Genomic DNA, 15,626 nt, shown 5'->3' with positions numbered 1-15,626 from the left:
CAAGGCAGTTTCTCAGTTATTTGATCATAGAACTCTTCCACACCACTGTCATTACTATTGAATGAATGAGTGTGTGCTCAGTCGTGTCTGACTTTTTGCAACCCTTTGGACTGTAGCCTGCCAGGCTCCTCTATCCATGGGATTTTCCAGGCAAGAATACTGAAGTGGGTTGCCATTTCCTCCTCCAGGGGATCTTCCTGACCCAGGAATCGAACCTGAGTCCCTTGAGTCTCCTGTGTCTCCTGTATGGCAGGCAGTTTCTTTACCTGCTAAGCCATTAGGGAATTTATAACTGTTATTTTATTGACATGTCAAGGGACCTGTGATATATGGAAGAAGACATCTAGGAAGTATTGCACTAGTAGAAAGAAAGCACATCCAACAAAGAGTGAACGACCTGTTCTATGGTTTTGGTTTTGCTTCTGCTTAGTCACATGCCTCTAGAAAGTGACTTTTGGGACTTCCCTGGTGGTCCAATGGTTAAGACTTTACCTTCCAATGCAGATGGTGTGGGTTCAATCCCTGGTCAGGGAACTAGGATCCTACATGCCTTGTGGCTACAAAAACAAAAAACAAAAAACAAAAAAAACCACCATAAAACAGAAGCAATATTTTAACAAATTCAATAAAAATTTTAAACATGGTTCACATTAAAAAAAATACACTCTCTTAAAAAAAAAGTTGGGCTTCTCTGGTGGCTCAGTGGTAAAGAATCCACCTGTCAATGCAGGGTTCAACCCCTGATCCGTGAAGATCTCACATGTTGTGGAGCAACTGAGCCCATGCTCCACAACCAGAGAAACCACCACAATGAGAAGGCTGTGTACCCCAACTAGAGAGTAGCCCTTACTTGCCACAGCTAGAGAAGAGCCTGTGCAGCAATGAAGACCCACCACCGCCAAAAGTAAATAAATAAAATTATTTTTAAAATATGTATGTATATATATAAATTAACCTTACTAAAGACAGAGGAGTGTGGTGCAGTTGTTAACCAGCCACAGCTCTTGCACTGTAAGGAATCTGAAGCAGATTCTGCTGTGATCCTGTTAGACCATGGTTCTGGACTTGTTTAAAAGTGTGTGTAAAAGCCAAAGAGGTGAAACTTAAATCCTTAGAATTTTGCAGGGGCCAGGCTGTCTTTGTTTTGTTTATTGAGTTTTTGGAAATTTCAGGCTTAGGCTTGTTGCTTTTCCAGCCACAGAATGTGGTTATGTAAATGTGATATGATGGGATTTCATTGTGCAGACGCGGATCACAAAATGACCCAAGCGGAAGTCCATGTAGATCTTACGTGAACAGGGAGCCTGTGTTTAAAATGGCGTGCGTGGGCAAGGAGAATTAAAGTGTAGACAGATAAAGCACAGTCAATAATAGAAAATGAAAATAGCTTAGGTCTTTGAAGGCAAAGGAGCCCATGATTGGTTTTGCAGGGTGAATGTGTAGGAGGGACTAAGAAGGCAGACTTTCCCCTAAGTTACTTAGAAATGAAGTAGGGAGATGAGGTATACACTTTGGGGAAGTTTAGGAAAGAGGGGGATTGATTTCGGTTTGTGCTTTGTCTGGTTCTGGAGTTCATGGCATTCACTCTTGGAACCCCTTGCCTCCCCATCACCTCCACCCAGTGGTCCCTCCTCTGAGGCTTGTGGAAATCAGCTCCATTCATCCCTCCTTTCTGTTGCAGCCTCCCAGACATATAGAAAGCTGGGGGCAGAGCTCTGATACCCCACAGGAGATGTCTCTTCTTCAAATTTTGCATCCCCAGGTCTTCGGGGCTCTCTATATAACATAACTTTTTGATTTTATTTTCTTTCATCCACTGTAATTTGGTCTCAAATTTCATGAATGTCTTGGTTCATGGGAAAGAGACATGCCAGAGTCTTCCTGGTTCATTCCTTTGGGTTGGTTATTTCAGGGAAATTATTTTGTGCTGATGGCAATAAATATATACAGGGGGCTGGCATATCTTTGCCCTGGGGCACGATCTGCTCCCTGGCTTCTTTTCTTATCTGAAAACAGCTTGTGTGCTGCTCAGTTGCTTGTCGTGTCTGATTCTTTGCGACCCCATGGACTATAGCCCACCAGACTCCTCTGTCCATGGGGATTCTCCAGGCAAGAATACTGGAGTGGGTTGCCATTTCCTCCTCCAGAGGATCTTCCTAACCCAGGGATTGAACCTGCATCTCCTGTGTCTTCTGCATTGACAGGCGGATTCTTTACCACTGTGCCACCTGGGAAGCCTGAAAACAGCTTAATTTACTTACTTTCTTGATGTGACTTAGCTCAAAATTGCCCGTAGAGACACTTCACTAAGAAAGCAAATTCATTTACTAAATATTGGCTTGAGTTGTCATTGGAAAAGTTTTATCTCTCTTTTTTCAGATTCATGAGCTTTATAGCATACACATCTCCCAAGAATATCATCTAATTGGAAAAACAGACTTTTTTTATTGAGCTAAAGCAGCTTCATAATCAAAACTAGATTTGAACATGTTTCTCCAGCATGTCTAGCTCTCTACTATGACCTGTGTGATTATTACTTTGTGATGAAATGAAATGAAATCGACCAGAGCCCAGGCAGACAGGGTTGTTGTTGGTGGTGGGGTGGGGGTCTGCCCTGAAAAGCTGGGTCTGGGTCGCCAGTCTCTCCTCTATCTGAACATGACCCAGGCGCTGGCCTCCATGGAGTCATTTTCCACTTGTGCCGCAGGTAGAACAAGTCAGCCAGCTGGCCGTGTTTGTCGAGGCCGCTTTAGATTATCACAGACAGTCCACAGAGATTCTGCAGGAGCTGCAGAGCAAGCTACAGATGAGGTAAGTGCCTCCCCATTGACTACCAGACAAGGGCTGCAGAGTTGAAGTCAGTAGAAATCCATCTCTGTCTCTCTCTTCAGTTCCCCCTTCCCACTGCCTCTTTCTGTGTTGAATTTTCTTCCACTGGCTTTCATGGTTGGGTGCAGATTGTGCTGAGATAATAACCGTATGACTTTGTCCAATAGGACAGAAGCTGGAAAGGAGGTCTGGCAGCTTTTCTCCTTTCTCATTTTGCTCAAGTCCCTTATTCTATGACCTGTGTTTAGGGCAACCCAGGTTGCACACTTGCCTTGGAGTTCAGCCCTTTCAGAGAGGTCCTGTCTTCCTTGCTGACACGATGAGAGTTTAGCTGAAGGTGGGATGGCATAGGGCCACTCCCCAACATCTAGGGATGTGGGGAGGAGTGAGATGGTCTTCAGACAGTGTGTATTAATAGTTTCAGGTGTATAGCAAAGTGAATCAGTTATACATACATCCCTTGGTTGGGAAGATCCCCTGGAGAAGGGAATGGCTACCCACTCCAGTATTCTTGCCTGGAGAATCCCACGGACAGAGGAGCCTGGTGGGCCACAGTCCGTGGGGTTGCAAAGAGCTGGGTACTTTTCACTCGTTTTTAAGATTATTTTCTTGTATAGGCCATGACAGAGTATTGAGTAGAGTTCCCTGTGCTATACAGTAGGTTCTTGTGTGTGTGTGCTCAGTCACTCAGTCATATCTGATTCTTTGTGACCCCATGGAGTGTAGCCTGCCAGGCTCCTCTGTCCGTGGGATTCTCCAGGCAAGAATACTGGAGTTGGTTGCCATTTCCTACTCCAAGGGATCTTCCTGACCTAGGGGTCAAACTGCATCTCCTGCATTGGCAGGCGGATTCTTTACCACTGAGCCACTGGGGAAGCCCACCACATAGTATGTAATTATCTCGAACAAGATGTATTTTTACTTTCCCAGGACAAATATCAGGGCATGTTTATAATATTGACTCTGATACTGAAAGAGCCAAAAATGCCCCTGAGTGGTCAAAGAAAGATTGCTGTGTTCCTCGTGACTTTACTGATGAGCGTACTGTTGACTTTTCTGAAAATCAGTGATATAGGTATCATGCATTGCAACCCTGTTAATTGAAACACTGGGTTGAAATACTACTCTATCTTTTGACCAAATGTGAGAACAGATAATTGTTTTACATGGGATTATCATAATGAGTAAATTTGGAGGGATTTTGGCTTAAATCAATGCAATAATTATAAAAGGAAGACACAAGATGTGTCCAGTCTCTGAATCATCCACTTTCTAAGGCAGGTAGTTCATCTCCTCCTCACATGTGTGTCTTTTCATAATTCTACCTTTATAAGAGGAAAAAGAGAAGGAAGTGATCATTGTTGAGTGCCCAGTTCATCCCTGGTACTTGCTAGATGCCTCAGAGACTTTATGAGAGAAAATACTTTATAAATACAGACATACCTTGGAGATACTGAGAATTTGGTTCCAGACTACCACAATAAATTGAATATTGCAGTAAAGTGAGTCACATGAATATTTGGGCTTTCCAGTGCATATAAAAGTTATGTTTATGCTAAACTGTAGTCTTTTAAGTGTGAAATAGCATTATGTCTAAGAAAAAAAAAAAAAACACCAACCCAAATGTTGGGTTGGCCCAAACATTTGTTTTGGGGTTTTTCTGTAACACTTTATGGAAAAAACCCAAATGAATGTTTTGGTTAGCCCAATATATGCTCTAATTTAAAAATATTTATCGTTAAAAATGCTAACCATCACCTGAGTCTTCAGCAAGTCCTAATCTTTTTTGCTGGTGAAGCATCTTGCCTTAATGTTTATGTCTGTTCAATAATCAGGGTGGTTGTTGCTGAAGGTTGGGGCAGCTGTGACAATTTCATAAAGTAAGACAATGAAGTTTGCAGCATCAGTTGACTCTGCCTTTTACAGACGAGTTCTCTGTAGCAGGTAGTGCTGTTGGATAGCATTTTACCCACAGTAGAACCTCTTTCATAATTGAAGTCAACCTTCTCAAACTCAGCTGCTGCTTTATCAACTAAGTCATGTCATATTCTGGATCTCTGTTGCCATTCCAACAGTCTTCACAGCATCTTCACCAGGAATAGATGCCATCTCAAGAAGCCACTTTCTTTCCTCATCTATAGGAAGCATCTCCTCATTCATTCAAGTTTTATCAGAGGATTGCAGCAATTCAGTCACATCTTCAGGCTCCACTTCTAGTTCTCTCACTCTTTCTACCACATCTGCAGTGACCTCCTTCACTGAAGTCTTGAACCCCCCAAAGTCATCCATTAGCTACATCCAGACCCCTACAACTCTCCCCATAGCAGCAATAAAGCTGTTTGGCTTTCTTATCATTTGTGTGTTCACTGGAGAAGCATTTTTCATTTCCTTCAAGAATTTTTCCTTTGCATCCACAACTTGGCTGTGTGGTACAAGAAGCTTAGGTTTTGACTTCTCCTGGCTTTTAATGTGCCTTCCTTACTAAGCTTAATAATTTCTAGCTTTTGATTTAAAGTGAGTGATATGAGACTTTCACTTGAAGACTTAGAGGCCATTATAGGATTATCAGTTGGCCTAATTTCAATATTGTTGTGTCTCAGGGAATAGGGAGGCCCGAGGAGAAGGAGAGAGATGGGGGAACAGCTGGAGGTGGTAGGTAGAATAGTCAGAACACACATTTATCAATTAAGCTTGCCAGCTCACATGCCACTGTTTCTGGGGCCCATATTAATTACAACAGTAAACATCAAAGATCTCTAATCACAGATCACCACAACAGATAGAATAACTAAGAAAAAAGTTTGAAATATTTGGGGAATTATCAAATGGGATACAGAGATGCAAAGTGAGAAAATGCTCTTGGAAAAATGGCACCCAGAGACTTGCTGTACAAAGAGTTGCCACAAACCTTCAGTTGTTTCTTTTTTTTTTTTTTTTAAAGCAGATATCTGCAAAGTGCAATAAAATGAGGTATGTCTGCATAGAGCCAAAAAACTACATTTGGCATATCAAAGCCATCACTTTGGGCTACTCAAGGGTCAATGTGTAAAAATCACCCCCTTCATGACCATCACCTTAGGACCTAAATGTGTAGGTCCACAAGGCAGAACAAATGTAGGTTTGGAGGCTTTGAATTTTTCATCAAATGTCTGACTGATCTTAAAATGTGTATCACAGGATATCAGCTGCATCCAACGTCCCCAAGAGAGAATACAAGCCACGACCCATAAAAAGGAGCCCCAGCGAGCTCAATGGGGTGTCCACCGCCTCCTCAGCAAAGACAACAGGTGAGCTGACCGTTCTGTGGGTACCGCATGCCCTTCTGCAAGGCTCTCCTGTAAGTGCTTGCTCACTGCTCATTGCTGTATTCTGTGTGGCTACCACTGAGATCCTGAATTTCTCTCTTAGGTTATTTGGTAAATTCCCTTTCCCCCTTAGTAATGCACCCTTTCCTGCTTCCTTGTATTGAGTACTTACATCAAGGATGAATTCCACACCGTTCAGTTCAGTTCAGTTGCTCAGTCATGTCCGACTCCATGAACCGCAGCACGCCAGGCCTCCCTGTCCCTCACCATCTCCCAGAGTCCACCCAAACCCATGTCCATTGAGTCGGTGATGCCATCCAACCATCTCATCCTCTGTTGACCCCCTCTCCTCCTGCCCTCAATCTTTCCCGGTCTTTTCAAATGACTCAGCTCTTCGCATCAGGTGGCCAAAGTATTGGAGTTTCAGCTTCAACATCAGTCCTTCCAATGAACACTCAGGACTCATCTCCTTTAGGATGAACTGGTTGGATCTCCTTGCAGTCCAAGGGACTCTCAAGAGTCTTCTCCAACACCACAGTTCAAAAGCATCAATTCTTTGGTGCTCAGCTTTCTTTATAGTCCAACTCTCACATCCATACATGACCACTGGAAAAACCATAGCCTTGATGAGACGGACCTTTGTTGACAAAGTAATGTCTCTGCTTTTTAAAATGCTGTCTAAGTTGGTCATAACTTTCCTTACAAGGAGTAAGCGTTTTTTAATTTCATGGCTGCAATCACCATCTGCAGTGATTTTGGAGCCCCCCAGAAATAAAGTCTGCCACTGTTTCCACTGTTTCCCCATCTATTTGCCATGAAGTGATGGGACTAGATGCCATGATCTTAGTTTTCTGAATGTTGAGCTTTAAGCCAACTTTTTTACTCTCCTCTTTCACTTTCATCAAGAGGCTCTTTAGTTCTTCTTCACTTTCTGCCATAAGGGTGGTGTCATCTGCATATCTGAGGTTATTGATATTTCTCCCAGCAATCTTGATTCCAGTTTGTGCTTCTTCCAGCCCAGCATTTCTCATGATGTACTCTGCATATAAGTTAAATAAGCAGGGTGACAATATACAGCCTTGACATACTCCTTTTCCTATTTGGAACCAATCTGTTGTTCCATGTCCAGTTCTAACTATTGCTTCCTGACCTGCATACAGGTTTCTCAAGAGGCAGATCAGGTAGTCTGGTATTCCCATCTCTTGAAGAATTTTCCACAGTTTATTGTGATCCACACAGTCAAAGGCTTTGGCATACTCAGTAAAGCAGAAATAGATGTTTTTCTGGAACTCTCTTGCTTTTTCAATGATCAGCAGATGTTGGCAATTTGATCTCTGGTTCCTCTGCCTTTTCTAAAACCAGCTTGAACATCAGGAAGTTCACGGTTCATGTATTGCTGAAGCCTGGCTTGGAGAATTTTGAGCATTACTTTACTAGCGTGTGAAATGACTGCAATTGTGCGGTCGTTTGAGCATTCTTTGGCGTTGCCTTTCTTTGGGATTGGAATGAAAACTAACCTTTTCCAGTCCTGTGGCCACTGCTGTTTTCCAAATTTGCTGGCATATTGAGTGCAGCACTTTCACGGCATCATCTTTTAGGATTTGAAATAGCTCAACTGGAATTCCATCACCTCCCCTAGCTTTGTTCGTAGTGTTGCTTCCTAAGGCCCACTTGACTTCACATTCCAGGATGTCTGGCCCAAGGTGAGTGATCACACAATCATGATTATCTGGGTCGTGAAGATCTGTTTTGTATAGTTCTTGTGTGTATTCTTGTCACCTCTTCTTAATATCTTCTGCTTCTGTTAGGTCCATACCATTTCTGTCCTTTATTAAGTCCATTTTTGCATGAAATGTTCCCTTGGTATCTCTAATTTTCTTGAAGAGATCTCTAGCCTTTCCCATTCTATTGTTTTCCTCTATTTCTTTGCATTGATCGCTAAGGAAGGCTTTCTTTTCTCTCCTTGCTATTCTTTAGAACTCTGCATTCAAATGGGTGTATCTTTCCTTTTCTCCTTTGCTTTTCACTTCTCCTCTGTTCACAGCTATTTGTAAGGGCTTCTCAGACAGCCATTTTGGTTTTTTGCATTTCTTTTTCTTGGGGATGGTCTTGATCTCTGTCTTCTGTACAATGTCATGAACCTCTATCCATAGTTCATCAGGCACTGTCTATCAGATCTATACCTACGGCCTTCTCGTGTGTCAAACCTTGGCCATAGAAACATCATGCTGCATTATCCTCTACATTTAAATTTTTAACTTTTGTAAAATATTTTCCTAATTAAAAAAAAATTTTGAATCAGCATTGGCTGAGCATCTGCTATGTGGTAGGCACCATCATAAGTGCTGCACCATTATTTTTTAATTAGACAAATGGCACAAATATATGTCTAAAGAAAATGGTTGAACTGAGAAAAATAACATTCAAGTGGTGTAAGTCATACTTTAGTTTGTTGTGATCACCCACTCTACCCCAGGCCCCTTCCTAGATGTTGCCAGTGTTAAAAATTTGGTATGAACACTGTCATATCTATTTATGTGCATAGATATACTGTATACTTACTGCTTTAAACCCTTCACTAGTTTTCAAATACAAGATCTTGTACTAGCGGTATTGTGCTACGCTTAGGTTTTGTAAATGTACCATTGTTTCTTGGCGTTATTCCCACATCATGCATATGGATCTATCCCACTATTTTTTTTTTTAATTTTATTGCAGTATAGTTGATTTAAAATGTGTTAGTTTTAGGTGTACAGCAAAGTGAATCAGTTATACATATGCATGCATTCACTCTTTTTTTAGATTCTTTTCCCATATGGGTCATTACAGATTGTTGAGTAGAGATCCCTGTGCTATACAATAGGTCCTTATTAGTTATCTATTTTATATATCAGTTCAGTTCAGTTCAGTTCAGTCGCTCAGTCGTGTCCGACTCTTTGCGACCCCATGAATCGCAGCACGCCAGGCCTCCCTGTCCATCACCAACTCCCAGAGTTCACTCAGACTCACGTCCATCAAGTCGGTGATGCCATCCAGCCATCTCATCCTCTGTCGTCCCCTTCTCCTCCTGCCCCCAATCCCTCCCAGCATCAGAGTCTTTTCCAATGAGTCAACACTTCGCATGAGGTGGCCAAAGTACTGGAGTTTCAGCTTTAGCATCATTCCTTCCAAAGAAATCCCAGGGCTGATCTCCTTCAGAATGGACTGGATGGATCTCCTTGCAGTCCAAGGGACTCTCAAGAATCTTCTCCAACACCACAGTTCAAAAGCATCAATTCTTCGGCGCTCAGCTTTCTTCACAGTCCAACTCTCACATCCATACATGACCACAGGAAAAACCATAGCCTTGACTAGATGGACCTTTGTTGACAAAGTAATGTCTGTGCTTTTGAATGTGCTATCTAGGTTGGACATAACTTTTCTTCCAAGGAGTAAGCATCTTTTAATTTCATGGCTGCAGTCACCATCTGCAGTGATTTTGGAGCCCCCAAAAATAAAGTCTTAACACTGTTTCCACTGTTTCCCCATCTATTTCCCATGAAGTGATGGGACCGGATGCCATGATCTTCGTTTTCTGAATGTTGAGCTTTAAGCCAACTTTTTCACTCTCCACTTTCACTTTCATCAAGAGGGTTTTTTGTTCTTCTTCACTTTTTGCCATAAGGGTGGTGTCATCTGCATATGAGGTTATTGATATTTCTCCCGGCAATCTTGATTCCAGCTTGTGTTTCTTCCAGTCCAGCGTTTCTCATGATGTACTCTGTGTATAAGTTAAATAAGCAGGGTGACAATATACAGCCTTGATGTACTCCTTTTCCTATCTGGAACCAGTCTGTTGTTCCATGTCCAGTTCTAACTGTTGCTTCCTGACCTGCATACAGATTTCTCAAGAGGCAGGTCAGGTGGTCTGGGATTCCCATGTCTTTCAGCATTTTCCACAGTTTGTTGTGAGCCACATAGTAGTGTGTATATGTCAATGCCAATCTCCCAGTTAAGCCCTCCTTCCCCTTCTTCCCTGGTAACCACAAGTTTGTTTTCTATGTATGTGATTCTACTTCTATTTTGTAAATAAGTTCATTTCTACCATATTTCTAGAATCCACATGTAAGTGATATTACTTATATCACACACACACATATATATGTCTGACTTTGTCTTTCTCTGTCTGACTTAACTTCACTGAGTATGACAATCTAGGTCCATCCATGTTGCTGCAAATGCCATTATTTTGTTCTTTTTATGGCTGAGTAATATTCCATTTTATTTTTTTTTAATTTAATTTTATTTTTAAACTTTACATAATTGTATTAGTTTTGCCAAATATCAAAATGAATCCGCCACAGGTACACATGTGTTCCCCATCCTGAACCCTCCTCCCTCCCCATACCATCCCTCTGGATTGTCCCAGTGCACTAGTCCCAAGCATCCAGTATCGTGCATCGAACCTGGACTGGCAACTCGTTTCTTACATGATATTTTACATGTTTCAATGCCATTCTCCCAAATCTTCCCACCCTCTCCCTCTCCCACAGAGTCCATAAGACTGTTCTATACATCAGTGTCTCTTTTGCTGTCTCGTACACAGGGTTATTGTTACCATCTTTCTAAATTCCATATATATGCGTTAGTGTACTGTATTGGTGTTTTTCCTTCTGGCTTACTTCACTCTGTATAACAGGCTCCAGTTTCATCCACCTCATTAGAACTGATTCAAATGTATTCTTTTAAATGGCTGAGTAATACTCCATTGTGTATATGTACCATAGCTTTCTTATACATTCATCTGCTGATGGACATCTAGGTTGCTTCCATGTCCTGGCTATTATAAACAGTGCTGCGATGAACATTGGGGTACACGTGTCTTTTTCCCTTCTGGTTTCCTCAGTGTGTATGCCCAGCAGTGGGATTGCTGGATCATAAGGCAGTTCTATTTCCAGTTTTTTAAGGAATCTCCACACTGTTCTCCATAGTGGCTGTACTAAGTTTTATGGCTGAGTAATATTCCATTTTATATGTGTTATCCTATTATTTTTTAATGGATTCATAGTTTTCCATTATATATACCATTTCCCCTATTAATAGACATTAAAGTTGCTTCCAGTTATTTTCTAAAAGGAATGTCCTTTATCTGCCTCTACATGCTGATGGGCAAGTCCTTCTTGGAAATGAAATTGCTGAGTTAGAGTGAATGCATTTAAGAGACCATTGATACTGCCAAATTACCTGTTAAAACAGGTACACTACTATTAATATAGCAATACCTGCTTCCCCTTGCCTGTGTCATTAGACTTCAATTTTTGCCAAGTACTAATGGATAAAAAACAATTCTTTGCTCTGTGTGCAACTTCTCATTTGAGATTCCATGTCAATTTGCCTGTGGTGCTGTGTCTGTTACTGCTGCCCACTTCCCGTGGTTCTGAGGGATTACGGATGCTTTGCTGAGTGAGGTGCAGTGGTTTCTAGTTTTCTGGCTGGCTGCCTCCCTCACGGCACCATTTCAGGTCCCTGCGCTCAGTACTCCTCCTGGAGGCAGACGCCTGGTCTCCTGGGTACTTGGTACAAGGCCAGGGTGGGAGGAGTCATCAGGCCGCTCTTTGCCCAGAATGCCAACTAGTCTTCCAGCTCCCAGAACTATTTACTCTGAGTTTGGGGCACCCTCCAAACCCACTTTTGTTGCATCTCTCTTTGGGGACCATTTTGAGCTTCATTTTCTCCAGCTGCTTGATTTCCATCTTTCAGATATTCCTTATAGTTTTCATAATTTATGGTCCTTCTTGTTTTCCAACATTATTTGGAATTAAAGACACACCTATTTTATTTTCTAATTTTTAAAATTGATTTTACTGAAGTATAGTTGCTTTACAATGTTGTATTAGTTTCTACTGTACAGCAAAGTGAATCAGCCATACATATACATACATCCCCTCCCTTTTGAACTTTCTTCCCATTCAGGTCACCACAGTGAATTAGAGTTCCCTTTGCTATACGGTATGTTCTTATTAGTTATCTATTTTATACATAGTATCAATAGTGTATATGTATCAATCCCTATCTCCTAATTCTTCCCATCCTGCTTCTTCCCCCTTGGAAGACATACCTATTTTATAATCTTTAGTGATTGGCTGGGATTCCCTGGTGGCTCAGTGGTAAAGAACCACCTGCTAATGCAGGAGACGTGGGTTTGATCCCTGGGTTTGGAAGATCCCCTGGAGAAGGAAATGACAACCCACTCCAGTATTCTTGCCTGGAGAATCCCCATGGACTGAAGAGCCTGGAGGGCTACAGTCCATGGGGTCACAAAGAGTCGGACATGACTTAGTGACTGAGCATGCACACACTTGTCCAAAGAAATGATGGATTCTGCAGGACCCGCTATTGAGTCAATGAGAGGAAGATTAGACCCTGGTTCTACTCCCTGGAAGGTGAGAAGCTTAGCTCTTGTCCTTTATCCTGCAGGTCCCTAGATTTATCTTCTCAGATGTCTTTCATAGCTTCCACATCTTCATATCTGAAGTGGCCTTTGGAAAGCCGCTTCCTCTGACGGTTGTGCTTACTGCTGCTTAGGTGTCTTGAGGGTTCTTCAAGGTTCAATAGGTGCAGATGTTTTCAGGTTAGACCAGCACTTCCTTTTCCCAATTCAAGGCCTCCAAAAATGTAATAGCTTCTGATCTGTGTCTCCCAAGCACTCCCATGTGCCAGTAATCACATCCAAGTTTCTTTCTTAGATATAGCTCTTAAGAGACCGCCTTACTTCTTTCCTTTCTTGCCTAACCTTTCCTTTCCTTTTCTAAATATTTCTATATTTGGCTGTCTTGGGTCTTAGCTGTGGCATGTAGAATCTTCTTTGCATCATGCAGGCTCTTCATTGTGGCCCATAGACTCTCTAGTTGAGGCGTGTGGGCTTAGTTGTCCTGCAGCACGTGGGATCTTAGTTCCCTGACCAGGGAGCGAACCTGTGTCCTCTGTGTTGCAAGGCAGATTCTTAACCGTTGGACCACCAGGGAAGTCCCAGCTAACCTTTCTTAACTTATGGAGGCTACCTTGAGGCCATCTGGAATAGCAGATAAGTGGGAAGGCAATACCTTTAGATAAATCTTTGCTGTGGAATGAGGTCCATTCATTCAGTTTACAGAAGTCTCTGAGAATGACTTGGAGCACAGCCTGCCCATCGTCCGTTCTTTGGTGGTACAGAAGCTTATCTAATGCTCTGGGACCCAATCTCTGATTCTCGTCTCTTCCCTTTTTGCTTGCAAACCGGGCAATTCTTCCCTTTCTTACAATAAGTAGCTAGATGTACCAAGGAGCAGTTACCATCCAGTCACATTCTGTTTTCCCCAATTTCTTCCTTTAGGCTCCTGATATGCGGGATGCTTTGAAAGTTACCACAGGCAAAAGTTTTACCAAGTGTTTTTCCACACCCTAACTAGGATCGCCGACTTTCATGCCAGTTATATCTGTTTCTTCTTCATCACGGCTTGGCCACTAAGTTTAGCTCTTATCATGACAACATCCCACTTCTGGTACCAGTTTTTGCATGAGTTAGGGTAAGAATAGTTACTGTTGTGCAAAGACTCAAGAAAGCAATGGTTCAAATGAGATAGAAATTAAGACTGGAAGTCCAGGTCTGGAGGTTGCCTTTTAGGGAAGTAAACCAAAGGTGGTTGATGTTACTTCCACTCCCACCCCCCTGGGATGGACCTAGTCACAGGGCCACAACGAGCTGCAGAGGCTGGGGGAGTGGGTTTAGCTGGAGAGCCACATCCCACCACTATACCACCCTGAAGAGGAGCGAGAGAGTGTTGGTGGCCAGCTTGCAGTTTCTACCACACACATCTATCTCCTACACATATGTTGTGGAAGAACACATCAGGCCCCACACAATTCATTTCCATTAGAACGTGGTACCTCACGCAGGATGGTATGGGAACGTACATTAAGGATAACCTAGGAGTCGGCAGGCTCTTTTTGTAGAGGGACAGGTCATAAAAAGTTTATACTTTGTCAGTTATTTGGTCTTGGTTGCAACCTCTCAACTCTGTTCTGATGTGAAGGCAGCCACAGACAGTATGGAAATGGATGAGCATGGCTGTATTCCATTCAGATGTTACTTGGCCCACAGGCCAGAGTTTGCCAACCCTGGGGTGACTCATTGGGAAATCAACTCAACAATAACCATCAAAATTAATAAAAATGTTTGCATACTCTCGGTGGCTTCATTCCTGGAAATGTATCCTAAAGAAATAATTTAAGCAAAAGCATATTCCTGTACCTATTACAGCACTATACAGAGGAAGAACAAGTTATAAATGGGAACAGTCTAATGACCAATATTTATTTATATATATTTGTCAACATTAGGATAATGGTTAAGTAGATGATGGTATATCAAATGGGATATTGTGCAGCTTTTCAAACTCACTGACATGGAAATTATGTCGAAACATTCGAATGTTTATGGTTTGATATGAAGTTGAAAAGAAAGACACAGAGTTATCAGTGTTCCGTGATTACAACCTTGTAAATCAATTTGTGCATGTAGGCCAGGCTAAATGGTAGGATTCTGGGCAATATTTTCCTTTTTAAAAAGATATTCTTTAAATTGTATTTCGATAAGTGTATTTGAATAAACAAGCATGTATTTAATAATGGAAAAGTCGTGACTTTTGAAGAATAGGTATACTTCCTTCTTTAAAGAAAACTGTGTACCCACTGTATTCCCTGTTCTCCCCACCCCCAGGAAGCTTAGTGCCAGATGCAAAGTTCAAGCACAGCAATCATTATAAAATGGCCAGAGCTGGTCCATGTGCACATCCTCCCCTTTGATGAGGGTGACCATGCATCCTAGTTTGCTTGGGACAGTCCCAGCGTATGTCTGTTGCTCCAGTATAATTTTTGAAAAAATGTCTTTATTTAGTTTTGGCTTCGCTGGGTCTTTGTTGCTATGCGCAGGCTTTCTCTAGTTGCAGTCGGGGGCTACTCTCTAGTTGTGGTGTGCAGGCTCCTCATTGCAGCGGCGTCTCTTATTGCAGAGCACAGACTCTAGGCACATGGACTTTGGCAGTTGTGCTGTGCAGGCTTAGTTACCTAGCAGCGTGTGAGATCTTCAGGACCAGGGATGGAACCTGTGTCCCCTGCACTGGCGGGTGGATTCTTAACCACTGGACCAACAGGGAAGTCCCTCTGATACCATTTTTAGTAGTCCGCTCCCTCCTTTACTCACAAGTTCTATTGTTTGTATGAAAATACATTGTTTCCTTACTTTTTATGGCTTTACTTTTCTCTTTCTGGTCTGTGAAACCTCTCTTCTGAATACATATGTTATTGTGAGCCATTTCAAAATTTCTGTTAGAAAGAAGCTGGTTATAAATATAACTAAATACGTTGAAAGCAAGTCCAACCCCAGCCTGCCTTCCTCCCTGTATTATATCTGAATGAATTGGAATCAGCAGACCCTAGGACCCCAGAAGGGCTTCCCAGATGGCTCAGTGGTAA

General features: G+C 42.2%; 1 protein-coding gene across 15 annotated transcripts in view; it reads left to right on the top strand.

The window, feature by feature from the left end:
• The window catches only part of SH3GL3 (SH3 domain containing GRB2 like 3, endophilin A3), a 117,658-nt gene that overhangs the window by 73,528 nt on the left and 28,504 nt on the right, over positions 1 to 15,626 (top strand). For 14 of the 15 annotated variants that reach the window (XM_059879290.1, XM_059879294.1, XM_024982359.2 and 11 more), the window contains 2 exons: positions 2,708 to 2,811; positions 6,007 to 6,116. In XM_059879290.1, the coding sequence (XP_059735273.1) occupies positions 2,708 to 2,811; positions 6,007 to 6,116 (214 nt within the window). Of the gene's footprint in view, positions 1 to 2,707; positions 2,812 to 6,006; positions 6,117 to 15,626 lie in introns of those variants that run through there. The other variant, XM_059879288.1, reaches the window with a different exon arrangement.

This window comes from Bos taurus, chromosome 21 (genome assembly GCF_002263795.3).
Source record: "Bos taurus isolate L1 Dominette 01449 registration number 42190680 breed Hereford chromosome 21, ARS-UCD2.0, whole genome shotgun sequence".
NCBI classification, from domain to species: Eukaryota; Metazoa; Chordata; class Mammalia; order Artiodactyla; family Bovidae; genus Bos; species Bos taurus.
The sequence above is the reverse complement of the archived record's forward strand: the minus strand, read 5'-3'. Positions and strand labels throughout refer to the sequence as shown.